General features: G+C 39.6%; 2 protein-coding genes across 5 annotated transcripts; one reads left to right on the top strand and one right to left on the bottom strand.

Moving 5' to 3' along the window:
- The first annotated feature begins 713 nt into the window (after positions 1-713).
- cd79b (CD79b molecule, immunoglobulin-associated beta) lies at positions 714-6,979 on the top strand. Its single transcript, XM_029629606.2, has 5 exons — positions 714-882; positions 1,619-1,927; positions 2,224-2,342; positions 2,661-2,714; positions 4,762-6,979. The coding sequence occupies exons 1-5, from the start codon at positions 819-821 to the stop codon at positions 4,858-4,860; spliced, it is 645 nt and encodes a 214-aa protein (XP_029485466.2). The 5' UTR covers positions 714-818; the 3' UTR covers positions 4,861-6,979.
- Positions 5,805-22,805, bottom strand: LOC115106665 (interferon a3-like). Of its 4 annotated transcripts, XM_029629608.2 has the most exons (9): positions 22,445-22,805; positions 20,506-20,564; positions 19,323-19,463; positions 19,074-19,221; positions 8,071-8,134; positions 7,828-7,902; positions 7,469-7,615; positions 6,969-7,046; positions 5,805-6,142 (listed from the first exon to the last, which is right to left on the bottom strand). In XM_029629608.2, the coding sequence occupies exons 5-9, from the start codon at positions 8,128-8,130 to the stop codon at positions 6,044-6,046; spliced, it is 459 nt and encodes a 152-aa protein (XP_029485468.1). In that variant the 5' UTR covers positions 8,131-8,134; positions 19,074-19,221; positions 19,323-19,463; positions 20,506-20,564; positions 22,445-22,805; the 3' UTR covers positions 5,805-6,043. The 4 variants fall into 4 exon arrangements, with proteins under 4 accessions (XP_029485468.1, XP_064864105.1, XP_029485469.1 ...); XM_065008033.1 differs by lacking the exons at positions 20,506-20,564; positions 22,445-22,805 and having other exon boundaries at positions 19,323-19,894; XM_029629609.2 differs by lacking the exons at positions 19,074-19,221; positions 19,323-19,463; positions 20,506-20,564; positions 22,445-22,805 and adding an exon at positions 8,324-14,255.
- Positions 22,806-23,010: the final 205 nt, after the last annotated feature.

Below are 23,010 nucleotides of genomic sequence, written 5' to 3'. Positions count from 1 at the left end.
GGGCAGATGTTTCACACTCTCGATTCCCCATAACCTTTTTGTGACCACTGGCTCAGGGGGTCGGGTCCTCCAGTTTGAGAACCACTGGCCTACAATGTTACCAGCCCAACATGTTGCAGCAGATCATTCTAAACACACAGCACCACATTGCTTTATCATAAGGTATGTCACATGAGGTATGGAAGGGAGGGGTATCCATTTTAAAATAGGGGGCTCTGATAAGCATGTTTGAGCGGATTATGTAAAATATCATATGAGTACACTTTATTTGAATAGACCCTATGTGGACACAAGTTGCAGAGGAAAGATGTTTGTTGGAAAATGTTAACTGTTTGTCGACTAATTGTTTTCTAAAGGCAGTTTAATCAACTTGGGTCATACCTGTTAGTGTGTGACTTCAGTTTGTGTTTGGTAGTTTGCAACTTAAAGGGATAGCTCAACCAAATGACAAATTCACATTTTGTTTCCTTACCTTGTAAGCAGTCTGGAGACAAAGACAATTCAGTGCAATTCACTTCATGAATACAATTCACTCTTTGGGGTTGTTTATGTCGCCACTGCTACCATCCGCTATCTTTGGCATTTTCAAAACTAACATGTAAGTCAAGCAAGATTGCAATTTTGAAATGTGGGTGAACTATCCCTTTAATCATATCCTGTCTCTTATTTGTTTGATTATCTTGAATGGGGCATGCGCAACCAAACAGTGGTCACACCCACTGATGCTGGTGTCTCTCTCCACGCTACAGTCAAGGTGCTATTCTGCATAGATTATTTTGGGGCTAGTACAACTTGTGCTTTTGCAATCTACAGTAGTAATGTTGACCGCCATGTGCTGGCTACTGGTTGGATGTTGTGGGCTCATCTTTGTGAACCTCTCAGGTAAGAGATTGGTTTAAGAGTGATTTGCTGACAAAATGAGACATAAAACACTAGAGTCATCACTTTACCCCAAGCATTATGTTTAAGCTGTTCTTGAAGTTATCTTTGTATCGATATTTACACATATTTTACATGTTGGATATTTATAAACGTTTGTTTTGCAAGTATTTTGTGTTGTTGTTGCATTGGACCACGTCTCCAGCATTGTTTCCTGCCCATCTGTGTAAAAGAGGAAGTCAAACTAACCTCACAATATATCTGTAATAAACATTTAGTTGTGATCCATGTACAATTTGTTACATCCAAGATTGTTTAATCCATTGTATTATTGGTATTTGCCATTCATTTATGTTTTGTTTTTTTACATTTACTTCGTCGTTTTGTATCATTGTAAAACAAGCAGGATATTTATTAGGCTGTTACTGTAAAACAGGCATACGGTCATTTGAAATAGCTTGGGTAGGTTTATACATTATTTCATATACTGATGTCTAACATGCTTACACATTTATATATTATATAATTAATCAGATACGAAAGATTACAGGAATTATATGAAAGATTAGTGTTTGATTATCTATGTGATAATTTCCATTTCCTCATAACAAATATCTGACAACATTTGCTAATGAATCATGTTAATTTAACAGTAGTAGGTTTTATAAAATAGTTCAACGCTTCCATCACCTGTCTCACTGACCAAACCTTGTGTCTCTCATCCCATTCGTCTCTCCAGTGGCTTTAAACAGCCCCCTACAGGTCACCCAGAAGCCTCGTTTCTATGGGGTGAAGACCAATCGCACTGTGGCCATATTCTGTGTGGTGTCGGACCGAAACCAGCCTGCCACGGTGGAATGGTACAAGGCCTCAGAATACAACACCACTGGGAAGAAGATAGAGGGGGACCGGGTCACTGTGAGGCAGAAGAGCATGTTACGAAACGCCTCGATCGAACTCAGACATGTAGAGACGGAGGACACCGGATTTTACTTTTGTCTGATTAACAACATCACCTGGGGGCCAGGGACAGAGCTACAAGTGCTCAGTAAGTAGACTACAGTATAGCCCAATGCAATCTCGGATGGTGACATAAAATGTTAAGAATGATTGGTTGAAAACTATTTGGAATCGTTTTTGTCAATGGGATGGCATCTGTTTAAGGATATGTATTGCTTTATTAACTACTATGATTAAAAAATATATATATATATAATCTGCATCATTGTCATCCTCGGATTTAAAGATGGTCATAGATTGTCAAAACTCGTAATTTGCAAATTTACAAACTCGTAATTATCTGTGTGTGTGTGTGTGTGTGTGTGTGTGTGTGTGTGTATAAAGGACCCTCTAACAGTGAAAATGCAGAAAGGAGAAGCAAGCTGAAGGATGCTTTGATATTTCTCCAGGCGTTACTCTTAACGCTGTTTGCTCTTGCCCCACTGCTACGCCACCAATCCCTGGTGAGTCGCATGACACAATAAATATACCTACCTGAAAACCTCAGCAAAAACAAAATGATGTATTTTAATGCATTATCTGGTGTGATTTCAATATGTTTGAATGTACCTGACACAACAAAACAGATGAAATAATTTATTCACATTGACTACTTACATTCTGATCTTCGAGCTTTTCAAAAGTTGTATTATTTTGACACAAAGGTGAGAGGGTACAGTGTGTGATACAGTATGTGTAAAATATATGGTGTAATATGTACAATTTGATACTTGGTTTTTATTATGCAGAATTGTTTTCAGTTGTCTCTCATTTTCTTTCAGTTGAAAAAGGAAGATGCCATTTATGAAGAACCTGAACATGATCACATCTATGAGGTACAGTATGCTAATGATGATAACAGGGTCTTCTGTGGTTTTTGATGAAAATGGAGCTAAAACCACCTCAATTCTCTATATGTTCTCCCTACTATCTTGTATGCTGCAATAGGCTGCAGTGTAACAATTTGGTTCATATTAAAAGGACAAGACGTCAGAGTTTGGGTCAATTCCGTTTGAATTCATGTCTGTTTAGGGAATGTAGGCCTATTGAAAATCAGGTTGCACCTATTTTACGATGCGAAGGTAACACTGTAAATTATTTGAGTTCCTTTGGGAACCATTAAAACTTATACCACTCAGAGCCATTTGGTATCATTACCATTATTAACTACCGTATAGTACCAGAAAGTATCCACTGTTACCGCACAATTTCTCATTCTGGAGTGGCTGTGCAACCTGTGTTCAGGACACCTATTCGTGTGCACCAAACAACCTTACATTCTGCGCATGTTACTTTACGGGAAAAAAATAGGGATTGAAATGCAGCCCATGCAAAACAACTGATATCTCGAGTTTTAACAGACTGATTTTTATGGGGATGTTTTTATTATGCTAATTTCATTTCTGCAGGGAAGTGTTAGTTACTGTGTGGATTGTTATTAATGTAATTTTTTTGGGAGGGGTTGATACATGTTATGTTAGGGAAAATCAAGTTTGACATTTTTAAAAAAACTTTAGAAGCCTTCAATACACTACAAGTTTCCTGCATCAACAGGGTGATCAAATTAAGATCCGACACCTGTAGGTTACATCAATTGGTGGGTAATTACAGTCAGCATATAACCAACAAAGATTTCCTTATGTTATGTCTTAAAATAGATTCAACATAAGATACCTATACATGGCACATAGGCTACCGGTAGATTAATTCCAGCCCTGTTAGTTCTAAATAAAATTAAACCAGTTGAAATCGCACTCTAAATGTATTAAACTTCAGAATTGCATTGTGGGTATACGTGTACACTGTACAGACTTATCTATGGATTGTGCACCCATGAAATGGCGTAATCAACCTACGCAGTGACACCCACAGAAGACAACTCTGTAGAGTTTTTTTGTTGTTGTTGTTGTCATTCTGTAGCTCTTATTGCGGGATTTTGAAGTCCCCTCCCCACTTAGTCTACTATGTGTGTTGAATATTCATGAGGAGGTGATTTCCCCCAGTCAATGTCCTGCTATAAGAGCTATGATGCTAATATTTGTGTAAACTCTACAAAGTTGTCTTCTGTGGGTGTCACTGAGTAGGTTGATACGGCATTTCATGGGTGCACAATCCATAGGTTAGGCTGTACAGAGTATCATGAATGTTCAATATGCGCAATAGACTAAGTGGAGGTGATTTTCCACAGTCAAAGTCCCACATTAAGAGCTGTGACACTAATATTTTTGTTAACATTAGCAACAATAGTGGAATCAGCCTAACTTTAGACGTGATCGGCTATCAGTGACAAACAGGAAATTGTGTTTTTCCTCACAGCTGCATGCTTCTTTCTCTCTCTCTCTCTCTGCTTCAGTGACTCTTTAACCACAGCTTGTTTGTTACCATTGTCATAATTTGGATAACAAAATGTTTTCATTTTAGCATTTGCTAAGGTGGTGTTGTTTCCTTTTTTTTGTGTTTGTGCATGTTGAGTGTCGTCATTCCAGCGTACACTTCTTATTTTCTGCATTCATTTGGCCCCCCCCCCCATTTTTTAAATATTAATGGTGGGGCTTCATCTTCCTTAAACACTGCTTCTAATTAAAATAGTACGGAAATATTTAGGTACTACTTCTGCTTTAACTTGCTTTACACAATCAACTTGTTGATGTACCAGTAAAGACATACCAACAGCATAACCATCAAATTGTCATTAACAAATGGAATTCATGTAAAAGCAGCACATTGTACATAAACTGTAGCCTAATTTTGTATTTATTTCTACGAGTGTATTCATTGCATGTGCACAAAATTACATTTCATCACAATACGTTTAGTTGTAATGTAGTAAATAGTACATTCCCCCCCCCCCCCCCCCCCTCCCCCTGTATTTGACGCATGCAGGGCTTGGAGATCGAGCATTGTGGTGATCTGTATGAGGACATCTCAGTGTATGCTCAGCCTGGGCCAGCAGAGGCTGCTGCAGCTTGGAAGCAGGAGTGAGCTGCATCGGCGCGGAGATGGCGACTGAGCTCTCCTGTCATCCAATGCATCTCAATGCCTATCCGGCCCGTATTCGTTAAGCGTTCAGAGTAGGACTGCTGATCTATGATCCGTTTTTGCCTCAGATGAAAATGAATAGACAAGGGGGATCTGATCAAAGATCTGCAACCCTACTCTGAGATGCAATATGAATACGGCCCTGGACTCAAAGGCCAATGTCTCATCCATGGTGTTACAGGATGTATCTTATGTTTAGTGATTTGTTCAGATGACCACTATTTCTTCATGTTATAGATCCATCCATATGGGTAATGTCATTTTAGAATACATGCGCGCGTGTTCTTTTCGATACCTCCTATATAAGATGCACGTAGAGGAACAGATTGTTGATTCCTGTTTTTCTAATCGCATGTTTTTCTCTTATCTCAAATGTGTTCATGTATTCTTTTCAGTTGTGCTCGATTTGGTGTCTCTATAAAAGGAGTTTTGAATTGGTGCTACTATTTTGATTGTTAAATAATAGGGTGAATGCGACAAAAGTTAGTTATTGCAATGCTTGTTTAACGAGGCTTGTCCATAGAAAGGCTTTCTCTTTTCAGCTTCTCCTGTTTCAGTTGTAAATACTCGACCTGATCACACCCCTTCAAATTGTATCAATGTGGGTGTTTTGTTAAGTGGACATGTGGCCTGGATAAATATGTAGGCCGTCCCATTGCTGATTGCTAATAATGTTATACTCTTGCCTGTACTATGATATGGCAGCATTGTAAAGTGGACTTTGCCTTAAATGTCTAAAGACAAAAAAAACAATTAGTCTCGAGAGAAAGTTGTTTTTGTCTAGAGCTGTCATTTTTTTCAAAAACATCACAATGCCTAAGCTCTATTGTTGTTATGAAAACTATTACTATACCATATACTGTTAAACAGTGATTGCCAAATCCATATGTAGTCAAAAATGCATTTAATGAAGTAGCAGGTAAAAGCATACATCTACAGTAATTTTGTGTATAAAAATGTATCCAGCAACAGAATAAATAAAAGTTAATAAATAAATAGATTTAAAACCAAATAATAAAAAAAACATTTCCATGTGGAATCAATAAACATATCATAAAAAATACAAAGAAACAGGCGAAATACATGACGTCACTCATACTTGACGATAATTATTGCGTTGCTGAGTTTAGATGCTGTTTTCTGTAGCTGAACCCAGAAGAACCAGCCTCCTCAGATGTGTCCTAACCTCTTTCCTGACCAGCTCCCATGCATGAGCACTGTATGCCTGCAGATTGGTGACAAAGCCACAAACATATTAGCAGTTGAAAACCAGAATACCCTCATCATACAGAAGGGAACATTGCCTTTACATTTCTATCGCACTGTAGCGCAGCTCTTTAGCATTAAGGATTAAATTGAGCCCTAAATTAAACAAGTACATGTTACTGCAGTGTAGATCGGTACACATTGTTAAATCTGTTTACACCATGAACAGTTTCAAGTATTTGTCAAATAAACAACAATTATAGGATGAGGGAAGGTTTAGCCAAATTGAATCATGTATTTATTTTTGTACTTACACTGTACTTTCCAGTGTAACTACCATTTTCAATGTATGTACAGTATATTGTTATGGACACATGCAGTACCAGTCAAAAGTTTAGACACCCCTACTCATTCAAAGGTTTTTCTTTATTTTTTTTACATTGTATAATAATAGTGAAGACATTAAAACCATGAAATAACACATATGGAATCATGTAGTAACCAAAAAAAGTGTTAAACATATCAAAATATATTTTATATTTGAGATTCTTCAAAATAGCCAACCTTTGCCTTGATGACAGCTTTGCACTCTTGGCATATATTTACATTTGTTTAACACTTTTTTGGTTACTACATGATTCCATATGTGTTATTCCATAGTTTTGATGTCTTCACTATTATTCTAAAAAATAAAATAAAACCCTTGAATGAGTAGGTGTGTCCAAAAGTTCTACTGGTACTGTATGTAGAAGATTATTGTAAAACGGGATCCAATGGCTCAATGTGACCATGATGATTCATCTCATTATGGCCACATATGAAATATTATTTCAATAAAAACTCACCATTCTTTTAAGGACGTGGTTGTTCAGCCTCTTGAAGTACATTTGCAGATTCTTGCTATTTTTTTTCTGGGCCCTAACCTGGATTGATGATAAAAGCATGACTGAATGTTTGTATCTCCTATAAGTTATTATCAATGCATTGTGTTTCCCTACAAATACATTACCAATTTAAACAAAAGGCCCATTAAAGTATAACACAAGTGTGAGTAGTTTAAATAATTTGAGGAGAAAGAATTGCACTATAGTTGCAGTCTGTTTGTGGAATAAAAATAACGTTCTCAATATAGATATTGCATTCCTCCAACTCTCTGAGACTCAGTCCATTCATTCAAATGAATATGTGCTCATATTAAAATGTCTAGCATGCATGGTCCTAGATCTGTTTTGACAACTTGATCGTTGTCAATGTCCAACTGAGTTGGTAAGAGAGCACAAACATATCTTGGACCAGGCTAGAGAAGTCCTATTCCAACTGTAGAATATGAAGACGTTATACTTACACATGACTGAAGGCCATCAGACTGACTGGTGAGAACATTGAGGAAGATCTCCACTTTCTTCTCGTCCCAGACAGAGTCTAGTTTTCCATCAAACAGCTCAGCGATCTTGTCAAGGGTTTGGAGGATGAACCAAATTGTGTCATCAGTCTGTAAAATGAAAGACATGAGGAAATGACTTTAACCTGATCCGTACTAAATTAATTCATATTTCCCAATCAAAATAGTTCATGATCGACATACAATAATGTCGGGGTGTTCATTTTTCTGGAATGTCAGTACAATGCTAATGCATACATCCTCTGTGCACCAGTACATCCCATGCTAAAAGGTTGACTATCTCACAAGACTGCCTAACTTACTGGTAAATATTCAGCTTGCTCGTACAGGTCCTCTGGGAAAGGTATGTCCACACTGTCTGTAGTAAACTCCCCACCCTATGTTTAAGAGAGAGAAGAAAAAAAACATGATAAATACAAAGTCAATGTATACATTCAATACTTAATGTACAATATTCAAAATCATAGAATTCAGCTTCAATTTCTGTTGGCACGATACAATTACAGCAATGGTTTAGAATAACAAAAATATAAGAATCTACTCACCATAATATTGAGTACGTTCATTAAGGTCTCACTGTGTTGTAGGAATTTGTGATCGTCCATCCATCTGCAGCCCACCGAGAAACCATTGCACAGGGTTAGCAACAAACAAATAAGCAAAGACTTCGTAGGCCTATGCATGTTGGTAATGAAAACGAGACGCGGAGCAAAAAAAGTATATCTTTGTAATACAAAACAGGCTTAGCTATGTCAAATGTCACGGTCTTGTTACTAATGTTTGGGTATACCATCTTACCTGTAGGAATGCGACCTTTATAGTTTCTCAAAACGAATAGGGTGAAGCCAATACCTGTTTCACTTTCCGTACCTGCGACGGTTGGAAAACAATTAAGATCACATATTTACCACGACATTTATATTCGTTTATGTTTTACAGGTGTTCGGAAAGTCAATGTATTGTTTTTAGCAATATTCACACACATCGAATAGGCTACTGTAAATGTCATACCAAGCCAGCGTTGAATAGGACGCATCTAAACATGTTTGAGACACTTTTTCCGATTTGCATGGCTTGAGCTGAGGCTATAAATTGCAATTGTTTGTAATTTTCTGTAGGCTTCGTTTCCATGTATTTTTTCGAGTCATTTTCTGTAAATATTAATGTAGGCTATTCAATCTGATTTGTTTTATTTCATTTAGTAGCAATCGAAATTGGGCTACTTTAATGTTTGCCATTGAACAAAAATATCTTATTTATATTAAGCCCATAATGTTATCAATTTTTAAAAAACGTAGGCCTATTTTTCTTTTTGACTTAATAGAACCAGCTACACCAGTCAGACTGTTCTCTCTACTACCGCATGGCAAGCAGTACCGGAGTGCCAAGTCTAGGACAAAAAGGCTTCTCAATAGTTTTTACCCCCAAGCCATAAGACTCCTGAACAGGTACTCAAACAGGTAATCAAATGGCTACCCGGACTATTTGCATTGTATGTTTATTTTTCACTGTCGTTTTATTTCTTTACTTACCTATTGTTCACCTAATACCTTTTTTACCTGTTGAATTCGGCGCACATGACAAATACACGTTGATTTGAGCCTCAGGCTGTGTGACATCATGAATATCATTTGAAGCAGATCGAAAATGCATGACAACATCACTGATGATGAAATGTTATTGTAGTCTTACTGTAGGCTACACGTGGACTTTGCATCGAAAATATGTTTGCTGACGTTGTAATAACATGATAAGAGAGAGCCCTGATTATGAAATACTGTGTAGCCTGCTGACTTTCGACACAGTGATGAGTGGGAGTAGCCTAAATCGAAACGAAACCCCAGTGCTTCACCGCGGGATTAAGAAGAAATACGTCATATTTTTTCATTGTTGTCTGAATATTATATCAAGGTGACAGACTACTACCCTATTATTGAACTGGAAATGCCTTTGGTTAATAAAAGAGGGCTGGAATGTGTTTCTTTGGAATCATCTATAAGGCCCACTGAAATGTCCCAGAACCCTTTCAGGTCATACAAAACCATTTTTGGTTGCACATTTAGTTTTATTTGGAAAGACAGTTTCTAGCTAACTGCAATTTCTCTCCACTGATTCAAAGGCAGGGTATCTGCAACTTTGCCCTTTACAACTTTAGAACTTTGACCTTCTCTTCTTCCTGATTTCTGCCAGCTCACTTTGGACTCAAACACAGTATTCAAAAACCTCTCAGTGAGGGCTGAACAAAGTGACTGCTGAACAGCAAGAACAGCTAATCAACCAGAGAGATTTGTTTTGGCCCGGCAGGTGCTGTGTGAGAGACTCTGTCTGGACATTACTGGGAGGTTGAGTGGAGTGGGAAAGGTGTTCTTCCATCAGTCTCAAGACATCAGCAGGTCAAGTAAAGACTCTGGATTGGGAAACAATGACAAGTCCTCGAGTTTAGAGTGCAATAAGCAGAGTTACTGGTTCAGACACAGCAATATAAAGACTGTAGTGTCTGGCCATTAGTCCTCCAGAATAGGGGTGTATCTGGACCACAATGCAGGAACTCTGTCCTACATTCACATTTTCATTTGAGTCATTTAGCAGATGCTCTTATCCAGAGCGACTTACAGTTAGTGCATTCATCAGTCCAATCAAAGCTACGGTAGACATAACATGATTTGACATCATTTTACCTGTGGCCAATGACCTTGTGCCTTCTTGGATGGGGACTTCTAATGTAAATCTATGTCAACACCCAAGGGGGCTTAAACTGCCTAACTCTCCCTGAAGATTCTGCGGTGACGTAGTGTCCCCATGAGTGACGGAACACTGAGCCAATCACGGCGCAACTAAAGAAGATTACCAACACCTACACTCTCTGTATTCCGCAGCTGCCCCTCCACCACAGAAAGCACTGAGTTAGACTGAAACATTTTGGAGCTGCCTTAATCGAGAAATGTTTGTATGTGGCTTTATTAACTCACTAAACATATTTTACATTGTTGGCAAATTGATATGTGACATGGACTAATGCCAAAAACAGGCAATTAAAAAATATATATAAATATAGTACCAGTCAAAAGTTTGGACACACCTACTCATTCAAGGGTTTGTCTTTATTTTTTACTATTTTCTACATAATTTTAGTGAAGACATCAAAACGATTAAATAACACATATGGAATCATGTAGTAACCAAAAAAGTGTTAAACAAATTGAAATATATTTTATATTCTTCAAAGTAGCCACCCTTTGCCTTGACAGCTTTGCATACTCAAGCATTCTGTCAACCAGCTTCATGAGGTAGTCACCTGTTGTGGAATTTCTTTCCTTCAAAATGTGTTTGAGAGATGAGTTTGGATTAGTCTGCCATATAGCACGCTTCTGTCTATTTGAGCTGGTCAGTATGTGTAGGTAATCCTGTCTAACGCAGCTTTTTTGTGCATTGCATAGTAAAACTTAACAAAAGACTCCACTATGCAAGTATCCATTTCAATAGAATGTCACTGCAACAGCTGTTTCAGAGCAGTCTCGTCTGAGTGTGCCAGAGCGCAGAATAACTGATGAATTTATGAACACCGGTTGAATATGGCTGGTGTCAGTAAACGTCAGCAAAAAAAAGCATAATTAAATTGTTATAGGAGCACAGTTGACACTACCAACACTCTGGATAACATATAAACAGCCTAAACAGCTCTGCTAGGGTGAGTAAAATAGTCCGAGTTTGGGTGGGGGCTAAAGTTTAAGATGATCCTTATGGCAATTGCACACGGTCAGTGTGAACCAGAGTGACTTGACACAACAACGGGCCAAGCAATCTGTTCAAACTAAACGGAAACGCAGGACGTCTTATTTAATGAAAGGGGCTGCAGTCTGCCATGAAGCATTCATCCACGTATATGGATAAGAATCCAGCTAGCTTCAGATATTATATGTTTCTAATTTTGTCAGAAAGTTGTTTTCATTGCAAGCTTACGGTCAGCTAGCGAGCTGACATTAGATGGCTGGCTCGCTAGCTAACATTACATATATGATCTGTGTGTAGTAATGTTCTCAGAATGCGATTTCGCATTGTGAGTTATAGCCTAATGTTAGATAGATAACTAGCTAACATTGAACCTTTTTGGTTAACTTCAGATAGCTATGACAATCGGTTTGTATTGCTAGTACTCTATGGATTAGGATTATGGTTAATTGTTTAGCTAGCATGTCTAAACAAAAGACTAAACTTTGCCAGATGATTACATGACCCATCAAGTTAGCCAGGTGTGTCTGATGGTATTGTATAATAATGGCAAAATGTTTTTTATCTGGAATTTGTCCTTCAGCGTCAGTAGAACACGCCTGACTCTCCTGTAACAGTTATACAAGGAGAATGGTCTAATGCCTCCCATCAAAAAGAGAGCTGTCCCAAGTAAGCACAGGTTACACCTGAAGCATGAGAACTTTCAGTGAGTGGTGAACCAACAACTACGCAGAATATGATGCAATAGTATACCAGGACGCCACCCAGGACACAAACACTTTGGTGGAAAGCTGCTGCCATGCCATGTGACAAAAGCAGCAGTGTGGCCTCTCTACTAGGAATCGATGACAGCACTTGGTATTTGAACCATAAACAACACGTTTTGATTATTTAATTGACCTCAAACATGATTGGCACTACTTTTATTGAGCACACATTATTTCTGTATTTTCCAGAGGTACGTGTAATCGGGCTGTGTGTTATCGTTTTAACTTCCAGTTTCCAAGATTGTGTTTCTGTATGCAGTGCTGCTACTCTGCACATTTGTAGGTAAGTGAAACTTTCCTGATAATGATGCATTAAAAATATCACGATTTGCGTTACATTTTCGTTTCATTAACTTATCTTACTGTTCTTTTGTTGTTTGCAGGTACACTATCCTTCTGACCCCATGCAGCCAGGTCCCATCTACTTTTTAACTCCTCGCAAGTGTGGCTTGTTTGGTGTCTGCTGTGAAGGAATATCACAACAAGTCAACTACTTGATTGATGAAGGCATGTCATACAGCAAAGGCAGGAGCACAGTCACCAGCTACATGCATCATTTCTTCAACTACGGAGTTTGGGAAACACGTGTGGACCTGAATTGTGATAACTGCAGTGGCCAAAAGAAGAACAAGTTTGTTCTCTGGTATTGTGCCTGGCGGACTATGCACAAGCTCCACCAGAGTCTGGACCTTCACTTTTTGATCACAGGCCACACCAAATTTGCCCCCGACTGGTGCTTCGGCCTCATCAAGCAGCGCTTCAGAAAGACCAGAGTAAACACCTTGTCTGAGATTGCTGGTGTTGTGAAGGACAACAAGGGTCAACATCCCACAGCTGGTTGGACTGGAGGATGGTACTGTGCTGGTGGAAAGCTATGGCTGGCAACAACACCTGACTTACTTCAGGCTGCTGCCACAGTTCAGGCAGTTCCAGCACTTCATTGTATGAGATTATTATTCTTCTCATCTAAACTTGGGAGGTGAATTGATGTTGTGCAAGGTTATAATGTCTTGTCAATTTTTGGGGTTATTTCCTGTTTTACAGCTTCGATCCTCTGGAGCCTGGTGTTGTTGTCGCAAAGGAGCGTTTGGACTCAGTCGGGACCAGGTTTCAGCTGCTGGGCAACGCTGACATCCTTCCTCCCATAGATGGTCTGCCTGTACAAGCACCACCTGGACTGGACACAGCTAGACAAACTTATGTTTTTGAGAAGATCAGGGAGTATTGCGACGAAGAGGCTATGGACATCACATGCCCTGCACCAAAGTCAAGGGCAGGACAGAAACATGCTCTCGGAATATAGATTCCCTTGTTCATGCGTGGTTTGGACGGACCAGTCACCTGCACCGCCTCTATTCAAATGACTCTCTCCTAACACACACACACCAATACGTTGCTGCTAATGTACTTGTTTTTATCCTGCTGTTCAGCCACTTTACCCCTGATTGTATGCATATTACCTCATCTATCAATGATATTGTTCTTGTACATACTGTATATTATTTGATTTATATTGACACTATTTCTTATATTGCTACTATGCAAGTAACAATTTGGCTGTACCGTTTACACCTTCTGTAGAGAACATACACTTGGCAAGATGTACCTGATTGTGTTTTGTTTGTTCATATCTTATTTATTTGTTCATATCTTATTTTTAAAACTTATTTTGTACATAATGTTGCTGCTGCTACCATCTCTTATGGCCGAAAATAACTTCTGGACATCAGGACTGCGATTACTCTCCACGGACTGGCAGAGTCGTTTTTTCCCCTTTAATGAGTCTGAGGAGGCCAACGCGAACGATATACTGCTTTCTCGGGAACAGGCCCAGATCCCAGTGATTTGTGTGAAGAGGAGGTGGAGAAAAAGGGGCCGGAGGGCGGGCTGCCTTCGGAGAATTGGTAGGTGATCAAATAAACCCCCACTTACTTCCATTCTGCTAGCAAACGTGCAATCTTTGGACAATAAAATAGATGACCTACGCTGAAGATTACATTTACCAAAACTGTAATATCTTATGCTGAACGACGACACTATCAACATACAGCTGGTTGGTGAAATGCTGCACCGTCAGTATAGAACAGCGGCCTCTGGTAAGAAAAGGGGCGGCGGACTATGTATTTTTGTATATAACAGCTCGTGCACGATATCTAAGGAAATCTCTAGCTATTGCAATGCACTGTACTCTGAGGTAGAGTACAGTGCATTGCAAAAGTATTCACCCCCTGGCATTTTTCCTATTTTGTTGCATTACAACCTGTAATTTAAATAGATTTTCATTTGGACTTCATGTAATGGACATACACAAAATAATCCAAATTGGTGAAATTAAATGAAAAAAACTTGTTTAAAAAAATTATATAAAATTAAAACAGGAAAGTGGTGATTGCATATGTATTCACCCCCTTTGCTATGAGGCCCCTAAAAAAGATCTGGTGCAACCAATTACCTTCAGAAGTCACATAATTAGTTCAATAAAGTCCACCTGTGTGCAATCTAAGTGTCACATGATCTCAGTATACATATATACATGTTCTGAAAGGCCCCAGAGTCTGCAACACCATTAAGCAAGCGGCACCATGAAGAAGAAGGAGCTCTCCAAACAGGCCAGGGACAAAGTTGTGGAGAAGTACAGATCAGGGTTGGGTTATAAAAAAAGATCCACAACTTTGAACATCCCCTGGAGCACCATTAAATCCATTTTAAAAAATTGAAAGAATATGGCACCAAAACTCACAGACCAGGAAAGGAGGCCATTCACCAGAGGCAACAAAGAGACCAAACATAACCCTGAAGGAGCTGCAAAGCTCCACAGTGGAAATGGGAATATCTGTCCATAGGACCACTTTAAGCCGTACACTCCACAGAGTTGGGATTTATGGAAGAGTGGCCAGAAAAAAAGCTATTGCTTAAAGAAAAAAGCAAACACGTTTGGTGTTCGCCAAAAGGCATGTGGGAGACTCCCCAAACATATGGAAGGTGGTACTCTGGTCAGATGAGACTAAAATTGAGCTTTCTGGCCATCAAGGAAAACACTATGTCTGGCACAAACCCAACACTTCTTATCACCCCGAGAACACCATCCCCACAGTGAAGCATGGTGGTGGCAGCATCATTCTGAGGGGATGTTTTCTTCGGAGGGACTGGGAAACCGGTCAAAATTGATGAAATGATGGATGGTGCTATATACAGGGAAATCCTTGAGAGAAACCCGTTTCAGTCTTCCAGAGATTTGCGACTGGGACGGACGTTCACCTTCCAGCAGGACAATGACCCTAAGCATACTGCTGAAAGCAACAGTTGAGTGGTTTAAGGGGAAACATTTAAATGTCTTGGATTGGCCTAGTCAAAGTCCAGATGTCAATCCAATTGAGAATCTGTGGTATGACCTAAAGAGTTTGGTACACCAGAGGAACCAAACTTGAAGGAGCTGGTGCAGTTTTGTCTTGAAGAATGGGCAAAAATCCCAGTAGCTAGATGTGCCAAGCTTATAGAGACATACCCCAAGAGACTTGCAGCTATAATTGCTGAGAAAGTTATTATTATTATAACCCCCCAAATTATTGATTTTGAGGGGTTGAATAGTTATGCAGTCTCAAGTTTTCAATTTGTGTGTCTTTTGCATCTTGAAAGTGATATGCATGTTATGTAAATCAAATGAAACAAACCCCCCAAAAATCAATTTTCATTCCAGGTTGTGAGGCAACAAAATAGGAAAAATGCCAAAGGGGTGAATACTTTCGCAAGCCACTGTATTTCATGATAAACTGTAGACCACACTACCTACCGTCGTGGTAATTTCCTGTATTACTAAATGAGGAGAGTTTACAAACCACACACCAGTCAGAGTTATACTTAAACTTCATCTTTAATTATATGAGCTTCACCATAGCCCTTTGACTCTCAGATGAATTCAGTGTCTATAAATTAATTCTGAGTGCGCCTATAAGAGAATAACAAGATCTTTTATAGCCAAGATACACCCCTCTCAACTTACATGACAAACCACAGATCTTAGGAACAGTTCCCAAAGAAAGACATTTACTTGAGAGAGGAGTATCCCATAACCAGATAGCATTAGCTATAAATTATTGCTCAGTTTGGTCTCTAAGACGAGGTTCTAATCTCGTTTTGGTACTTCATAGTACCAAAACATTACCTCATCCAATGGCATATATCAATTGTCAACTCTAGATACTCCCATCTCAAGTACAATCCACTCCTGGACAAGCTCACTGAGGGGAGTGAGCCTCTAGGTCATATACTATGAAAGATAAGTGCAACATCAGATGGGTAATAAAATGGTTCCAGACACCTCCCCCCAATGGGAAAAGGAGGGGGTGACTGGCGTACAGACATTGTGGAGCCCTTCACATGGTTTAACAGATACATTCACATATGAAGACAATGTTCAAACCTGACCTCTCCCCTCTCTGGGCCCCAAGGGACTTTTCCCTAGCTGAGAAGGGAAAAGTGCAACTGCCAACAATATAGTCCAAAAGGAGACATTCTAATGACAAGTATCTCACATAAGAATATTACGTAAATAAATAAAACATCTTATTTATCTATGTTACCTAACTAATTCTGATTCATCCGCAACACTACCTTGAGAATTTTCATCTGTATTCTTCGAAGCGGTTTACATACCACCACAGTCAGAGGCTGGAACTATTGACAGCATGGAATGAGCTGTATTCCGTGATAAGCAAACAAGAAAACACTCACCCAGAAGCAGCGCTCCTAGTAGCCGGGAACTTTAATGCAGGGAAACTTAAATCGGTTTTACCAAATTTCTAACGGCATGTTAAATGTGTAACTAGAGGGGGGGAAAAAAACTCTGGACCACCTTTACTCAACACACAGACACAAACAAAGCTCTCCCTCACCCTCCATTTGGCAAATCTGACCATAGTTCTATCCTCCTGATTCCTCCTTACATTAAAGCAGGAAGCACCAGTGACTAGAATCAATAAAAAAAGTGGTCAGATGAAGCAGATGCTAAGCTACAGGACTGTTTTGCTAGCAGAGACTGGAATATGTTCCGGGATTCCTCCAATGGCATTGAGGAGTACACCACATCTGTCATTGGCTTCATCAATAAGTGCATCGATGACGTCATCCCTACAGTGACCATGCATATATACCCCAACTAGAAGCCATGGATTACAGGCAACATCCGCACTGAGCTAAAGGCTAGAGCTGCCGCTTTCAAGGGTGGGACTCTAACCCGGAAGCTTATAAGAAACCACGCTATGCCCTCCGAAGAACCATCAAACAGGCAAAGCGTCAATACAGGACTAAAATAGAGTCTTACTACACCTGCTCTGACGCTTGTCGGATGTGGCAGGGCTTGCAAACCATTACAGACTACAAAGGGATGTACAGCCGAGAGCTGCCCAGTGACGAGCTAAACTACTTCTATGCTCGCTTCGAGGCAAATAACACTGAAACATGCATGAGAGCACCAGCTATACCGGAAGACTGTGTGATCGCGCTCTCCGCAGCCGATGTGAGTAAGACCTTTAGACAGGTCAACATTCACAAGGCTGCAGGGCCAGATGGATTACCAGGATGTGTACTGCGAGCATGCGCTGACCAACTAGTAAGTGTCTTCACTGACATTTTCAATCTCTCCTTGTCCGAGTCTGTAATACCAACATGTTTTATGCAGACCACTATAGTGCCTGTGCCAAAGAACACGAAGGTAATCTGCCTAAATGACAACCGACCCGTAGCACTCGCGTCTTTAGCCATGAAGTGCTTTGAAAGGCTGGTAATGGCTCACATCAACACCATTATCCCAGAAACCCTAGACCCATTCCAATATGCATACCACCTCAACAGATCTACAGATGATGCAATCTCTATTGTGCCCCACACTGCCCTTTCCCACCTGGGCAAAAGGAACACCTATGTGAGAATGCTATTCATTGACTACAGCTCAGTGTTCAACACCATAGGGCCCTCAAAGCTCATCAATAAGCTAAGGACCCTGGGACTAAACACCTCCCTCTGTAACTGGATCCTGGACTTCCTGACGGGCCACCCCCAGGTGGTAAGGGTAGGTAACAACACATCTGCCACGCTGATCCTCAACACAGGGGCCCCTCAGGGGTGCATGCTCATCCCTCTGCTGTACTCCCTGTTCACTCATGAACGGCCAGGCACGACTCCATCACCATCATTACATTTGTGGTAGGCCTGATGACCGACAACAACGAGACAGCCTATAGGAGGAGGTCAGAGACCTGGCCGTATGGTGCCAGGACAATTGTCTAAGACTCCAGCCACCCAAGTCATAGAATGTTCTCTCTGCTACCGCATGGCAAGCGGTGCCGGAGCACCCCACCCCCCACCCCACTCTCTGTTGTCATCTATGCATAGTCACTTTAATAATTCTACCTACATGTACACACTACCTCAAATAACCGGTGCCCCTGCACATTGACTCTGTACCGGCACCCCCTTGTATATATTGTCATTTTTTACTGCTGCTTTTTAATTGCTCGTTACTTTTATCTCTTGGTCTTGTTTTTTTTTTAACTGCACTGTTGGTTAGGGGCTCATAAGTAAGCATTTCACTGTAAGGCAGGGGTGGGCAATTCCAGTCCTCGAGGGCCTGATTGGTGTCACAGTTTTGCACCAGCTAACACACCTGACTTCAATAATCACCTAATCATGATCTTCAGTTTAGAATGCAATTTGATTAATCATCTGTTTGCTAGGGATGTAGAAAAAAGTGTGAAACCAATCAGGCCCTCGAGGACTGGAGTTGCCCACCCCTGCAGTAAGGTCTACAGCTGTTTTATTCGGCGCATGTGACTAATAAAATTTGATTTGACAATGATAAAACTACAATGTGACTCTTCTTGAGCTTACAGCCCCACATTTGGTTGGTCCGGACAGGACCAAGTAACAATCTGATTAAAAAGTTAGGAAATCAAATTACAGCAGTTGAAGGACAATTTCAGTATTTAGGACACTAATCTGTATTCATCATATAAATGCCATGTTTTTTATATTCATCATTAGGTTGAGTAACTTACCTGAAGCAGCGTTCATCTTCCTGAACATCTTCAGGAAATTTGGTGCAAGTTGGTCACACAAACCATGGAAAAAAAAAAAAAAACACAGCTTTTCCCCCCACTTCTTTGTTAGTTGCACTGGACGTGAGTCGGTTTCTTCACACTGCAGCTTTAGATGAAAATTGGGGTTTATTTGGTTTATTTAGAAGTTTCTTTCTATGCTTTCTAGTATTCATGAAGGACTTTGGCAACAGTAGAACATTAACTTACAATGAACTATCCCTTTGAGCTGCAGTTGGCAGCTGCAGTTGGCATTCCCCTCCAGTTCATGGTCTTTGAAAGGTCATGTGTGCCATGATCCTCCACACACTCTTTCACATCACAGCCACCTTTCAATCCCAAATAGGCAATCTGTAACCACAGAAAAGTGACCATAACATATGGATTTCACCTCATTTTAATAGCCTATTGGCTGCTGAAAAAAAGAGTATGTTTTTTTATCCAATATCAAAAACACTATATTAGTTTTGGATAACTAAGACTCCATACAGATCTGGATATTGGTTATGTCTCAGCTAATATCACTAACTTTTAAAGCATAATTATAATGGCTGACTAGGTCAGGAGATGGAAATGCAAAAAGTAACCAACACTTTCTTGCTTTTTGGTGGGAAGAGATAATGTTGCTAAACCTTATAGATTTATACAAAAATAAATGTAAAAAAGCACCTCCAACCAAGGCTAAAACAAGCAACACTGGGAACACTTCAATCGCCTGTGAGGCATGAAAATATTCAAAAAGTAGCTTGAGATATTTATTTTAATCATAAACAGTGCAGAACGTTATATTTTCAAGTAAGAATATCTATTAATATTGAATAATACAAAATATTTTCATTTAATTGATTGTCATGGTTAAGTGATTATATGATCTCTGTACCAGCACTAAACAGTTAACAAGACGTGCTGGGCCTCGATTCAAGCTAAAAGCAACATTCTAACAGTAATTAAACATTCTTATACTGTATATTTGGTTGTGTTTATGAAGGTATAGGTAACATTAAAATATAAATATCATTGAAGTTACTGTGGGGCTGTATGTTGGGTAATGGAGAGGAGCAGGTCTTACTTACTGTCAGGAAGGTCAACAGGGGAATGGCATACAACATTATGACATGCCGTACTAAAACAGTTGTTTGTGATACTACGATTTTTAACAACAAAAAAGTAGAGGGAGACTTTACCTTAAATGGCAAGTGGCAGACACTCTTCCCGCCTTCTCGTCTACACAGTAACTTCAGCTACATGCAAATGTTTGCCAAGCTAACGCATTATTTAGCTAGGTAAGTTAACACTATCCAAGCACACATTTACATAGCACTGTTAAGACAGCTACAAACATAAAACGTTTATTAAATTGCGTTAGCTATAGTTAGCTAACTACAGACCTCACCTTTTTATAGCTAGCGTCCTCAGTAGTGGCCCCTTGACGGCTAAGTTAACTCACACAACCTAATAGAAAAATGAGAACTAGATAGTGAGTAGCTAGCTACTAGCTAGTACACATGCTCATTTTACTTGGGCAGCTAATGTGAGGTTCTGTGTTATGCACTATAGCCCGTTACCATATCATATGTGATTGAATATTATTTGCTGTTGGCTTGTGTGTGCTGTATGTACACAATGCTGTATGTGTTATGCAACATAGCTGACTTGAGACATTGTTAACATTTTCAGGGCCATGGGCCTTTCTCTTGATGGACAAATACAGAATAACATAAAAACAGGAACTGTGCAATGAGTTGCGGGGGACACATACAGAACGTAGTGTAGAGAACAAACGGTCTTTTGTTAGATAACTGGAGTCAGGTGTGTGATAACTCTATCGAGAGTATGAGCGCATAGATATTCTACACAGCTACAACGCCTGACCACTGAAGCGCCTAGGGGCTGGGACCAGTTCGTGCGCCAACAATCAACGATAGGCTGAGTGAGTTTAAACCACGCCCAGTCTCTACTCTGTGATAGGCCAGCTCGGAAGCAGGAACTACTTCTGTCAGAGTATTAAAGAAGATACCGTTAGTGTGTTGGCTAGTTCTCTGTTCTACCCTGCATGGTGTTACAGCGAACCCGTATATACGAAAATAGCATTTACCACTTATTGCTTAGCTAATAAAAAGTACATAGTATACAATCGGTGACTCAGTATCATACCTGTTCTGATACCAGATTCGAATTGACGCAACCCGTAACACTAAAGACGTTAACTTTGATAGCTAGCTAGCAATCACAAAGAACAAGCTCCTCGATTTAGCTCACAAATGTTAGTGGACAGCAAACCATTTCAGTTTTCAGCACTTGCTATAAGTCCGATATACATCTTGCTAGCTTTTAAGGCTGCCTGACAAGCTCATTGCCAGAAATTCCTAGCTAGCTAACCTAGCCAGGTTACCTTGCCTACACTACATTTTTCACGGTCCAGTTGAAGTTTCATAAAGAAAATATATTTTTGACAGCTAGCTACCTAAGCTATTTAAAATGTCAGGTAGGGAAAAATAGGTCACTTACAGATTTCATGAAGTTAGCTAGCTAGCTATTGAATGTAACCAATCTAACATGTTATAGTCGCATGTAGCTAGCTAGCAATGCTGAAAATTGGTAACTGATCCCTGGGGTCTCCACTCGAAATAGCAGGGGTCTTGCAGTTTAATTGGTTGTTCATATCATATGACCAGGGGTTGGCGCCAAGAGTTGGAGGTATTCACTTTGAATAATCTAACAGACTAAAACATTTGGTACACTCCAAAAAAAGAATAATTTTAAATATTGAAAGTTCTTTGCTTTAAAGATAGTTAAACCCTATTTGATGTTTTAAAAATGTATATTAAAGCCATGCTTAAGGTTTTGAATGGAACCTGTATGGCTATATAAAGAACTCTTTCCTTAGGTTCTAAAGAACCATTAAATAGGTTAGACTTTGTATAGCAGCAAAAAAGGGGTTAATTGCAATCCATTGTCAGTCAAGTACGTTTATTATCAAATGCAAGTGTAACGGCTTTTATATATCTCATCGACAAAGAACACAGTGCTGTTCTCTTTCACGGTTTATTCTGCAAATACATACACAACACTGTGTAAACTTCATTACAACTACAAACCCACCAAGCAATCTCCATAAAAGTTTAACAACTCTGGCTGCAACTCTAATACTTTTTGAAAAGTGAAATGTCTATTTATAACATACATTTGATACATTATTGCATTTATAACATGGCTACAGAGCGCTCAACTTATAATGACTCTCCTCTGACAGCCACAACAAATCACCACAGCACATGGGCTAAACATGTACAGTAACATATCATTATTACATATAATTTGGGAGCACGTACCTGCGAATACATACACAACACTGTGAACTTCAGCACAACTGTAAACCCACCATGCAATCTGAGTGCCGTGAAACATAAAATAAAAATACACTTACACTTCACGAGGTGACTAGCCTCATTAGCAAAGTACAAGGCGAACTTTAGCTATCCTTCAGCATAACGCAACGTGAAAATGTTGTAAATGTCCATAAAATGATAAATACAAGACACAACTCTGTAACACTATCACATAACGTGTCAACATCGATAATGCTGATCAAACAATACGGGTTACAGCCTAACATGCATTAGATCTAATTTTAAAAGTGAAAACACTGGGTGCAGCATGGATCACGATACATACCTCCATCAAAGTTTAACAATTCTTTGGCTGAATACCGCGTGATCATGCGCACACATATAGATACACACGGTGATGCAGTTACTCAACCAATACAGCAGGTGGCTCCACAACTACTGCTAAATTATGACAAAACTCTACAACTAGGATGTCTATTTCAACCCTGTTACACAAGGACTAGAGTAGTACCTTACAATGAAATGCTTTCTTGCATGTAGGCCAACAA

Source organism: Oncorhynchus nerka, linkage group LG23 (assembly GCF_034236695.1).
Source record: "Oncorhynchus nerka isolate Pitt River linkage group LG23, Oner_Uvic_2.0, whole genome shotgun sequence".
Taxonomy (NCBI): domain Eukaryota; kingdom Metazoa; phylum Chordata; class Actinopteri; order Salmoniformes; family Salmonidae; genus Oncorhynchus; species Oncorhynchus nerka.
Note: the sequence above shows the minus strand (reverse complement) of the source record. Positions and strands in the feature narration are given on the sequence as shown.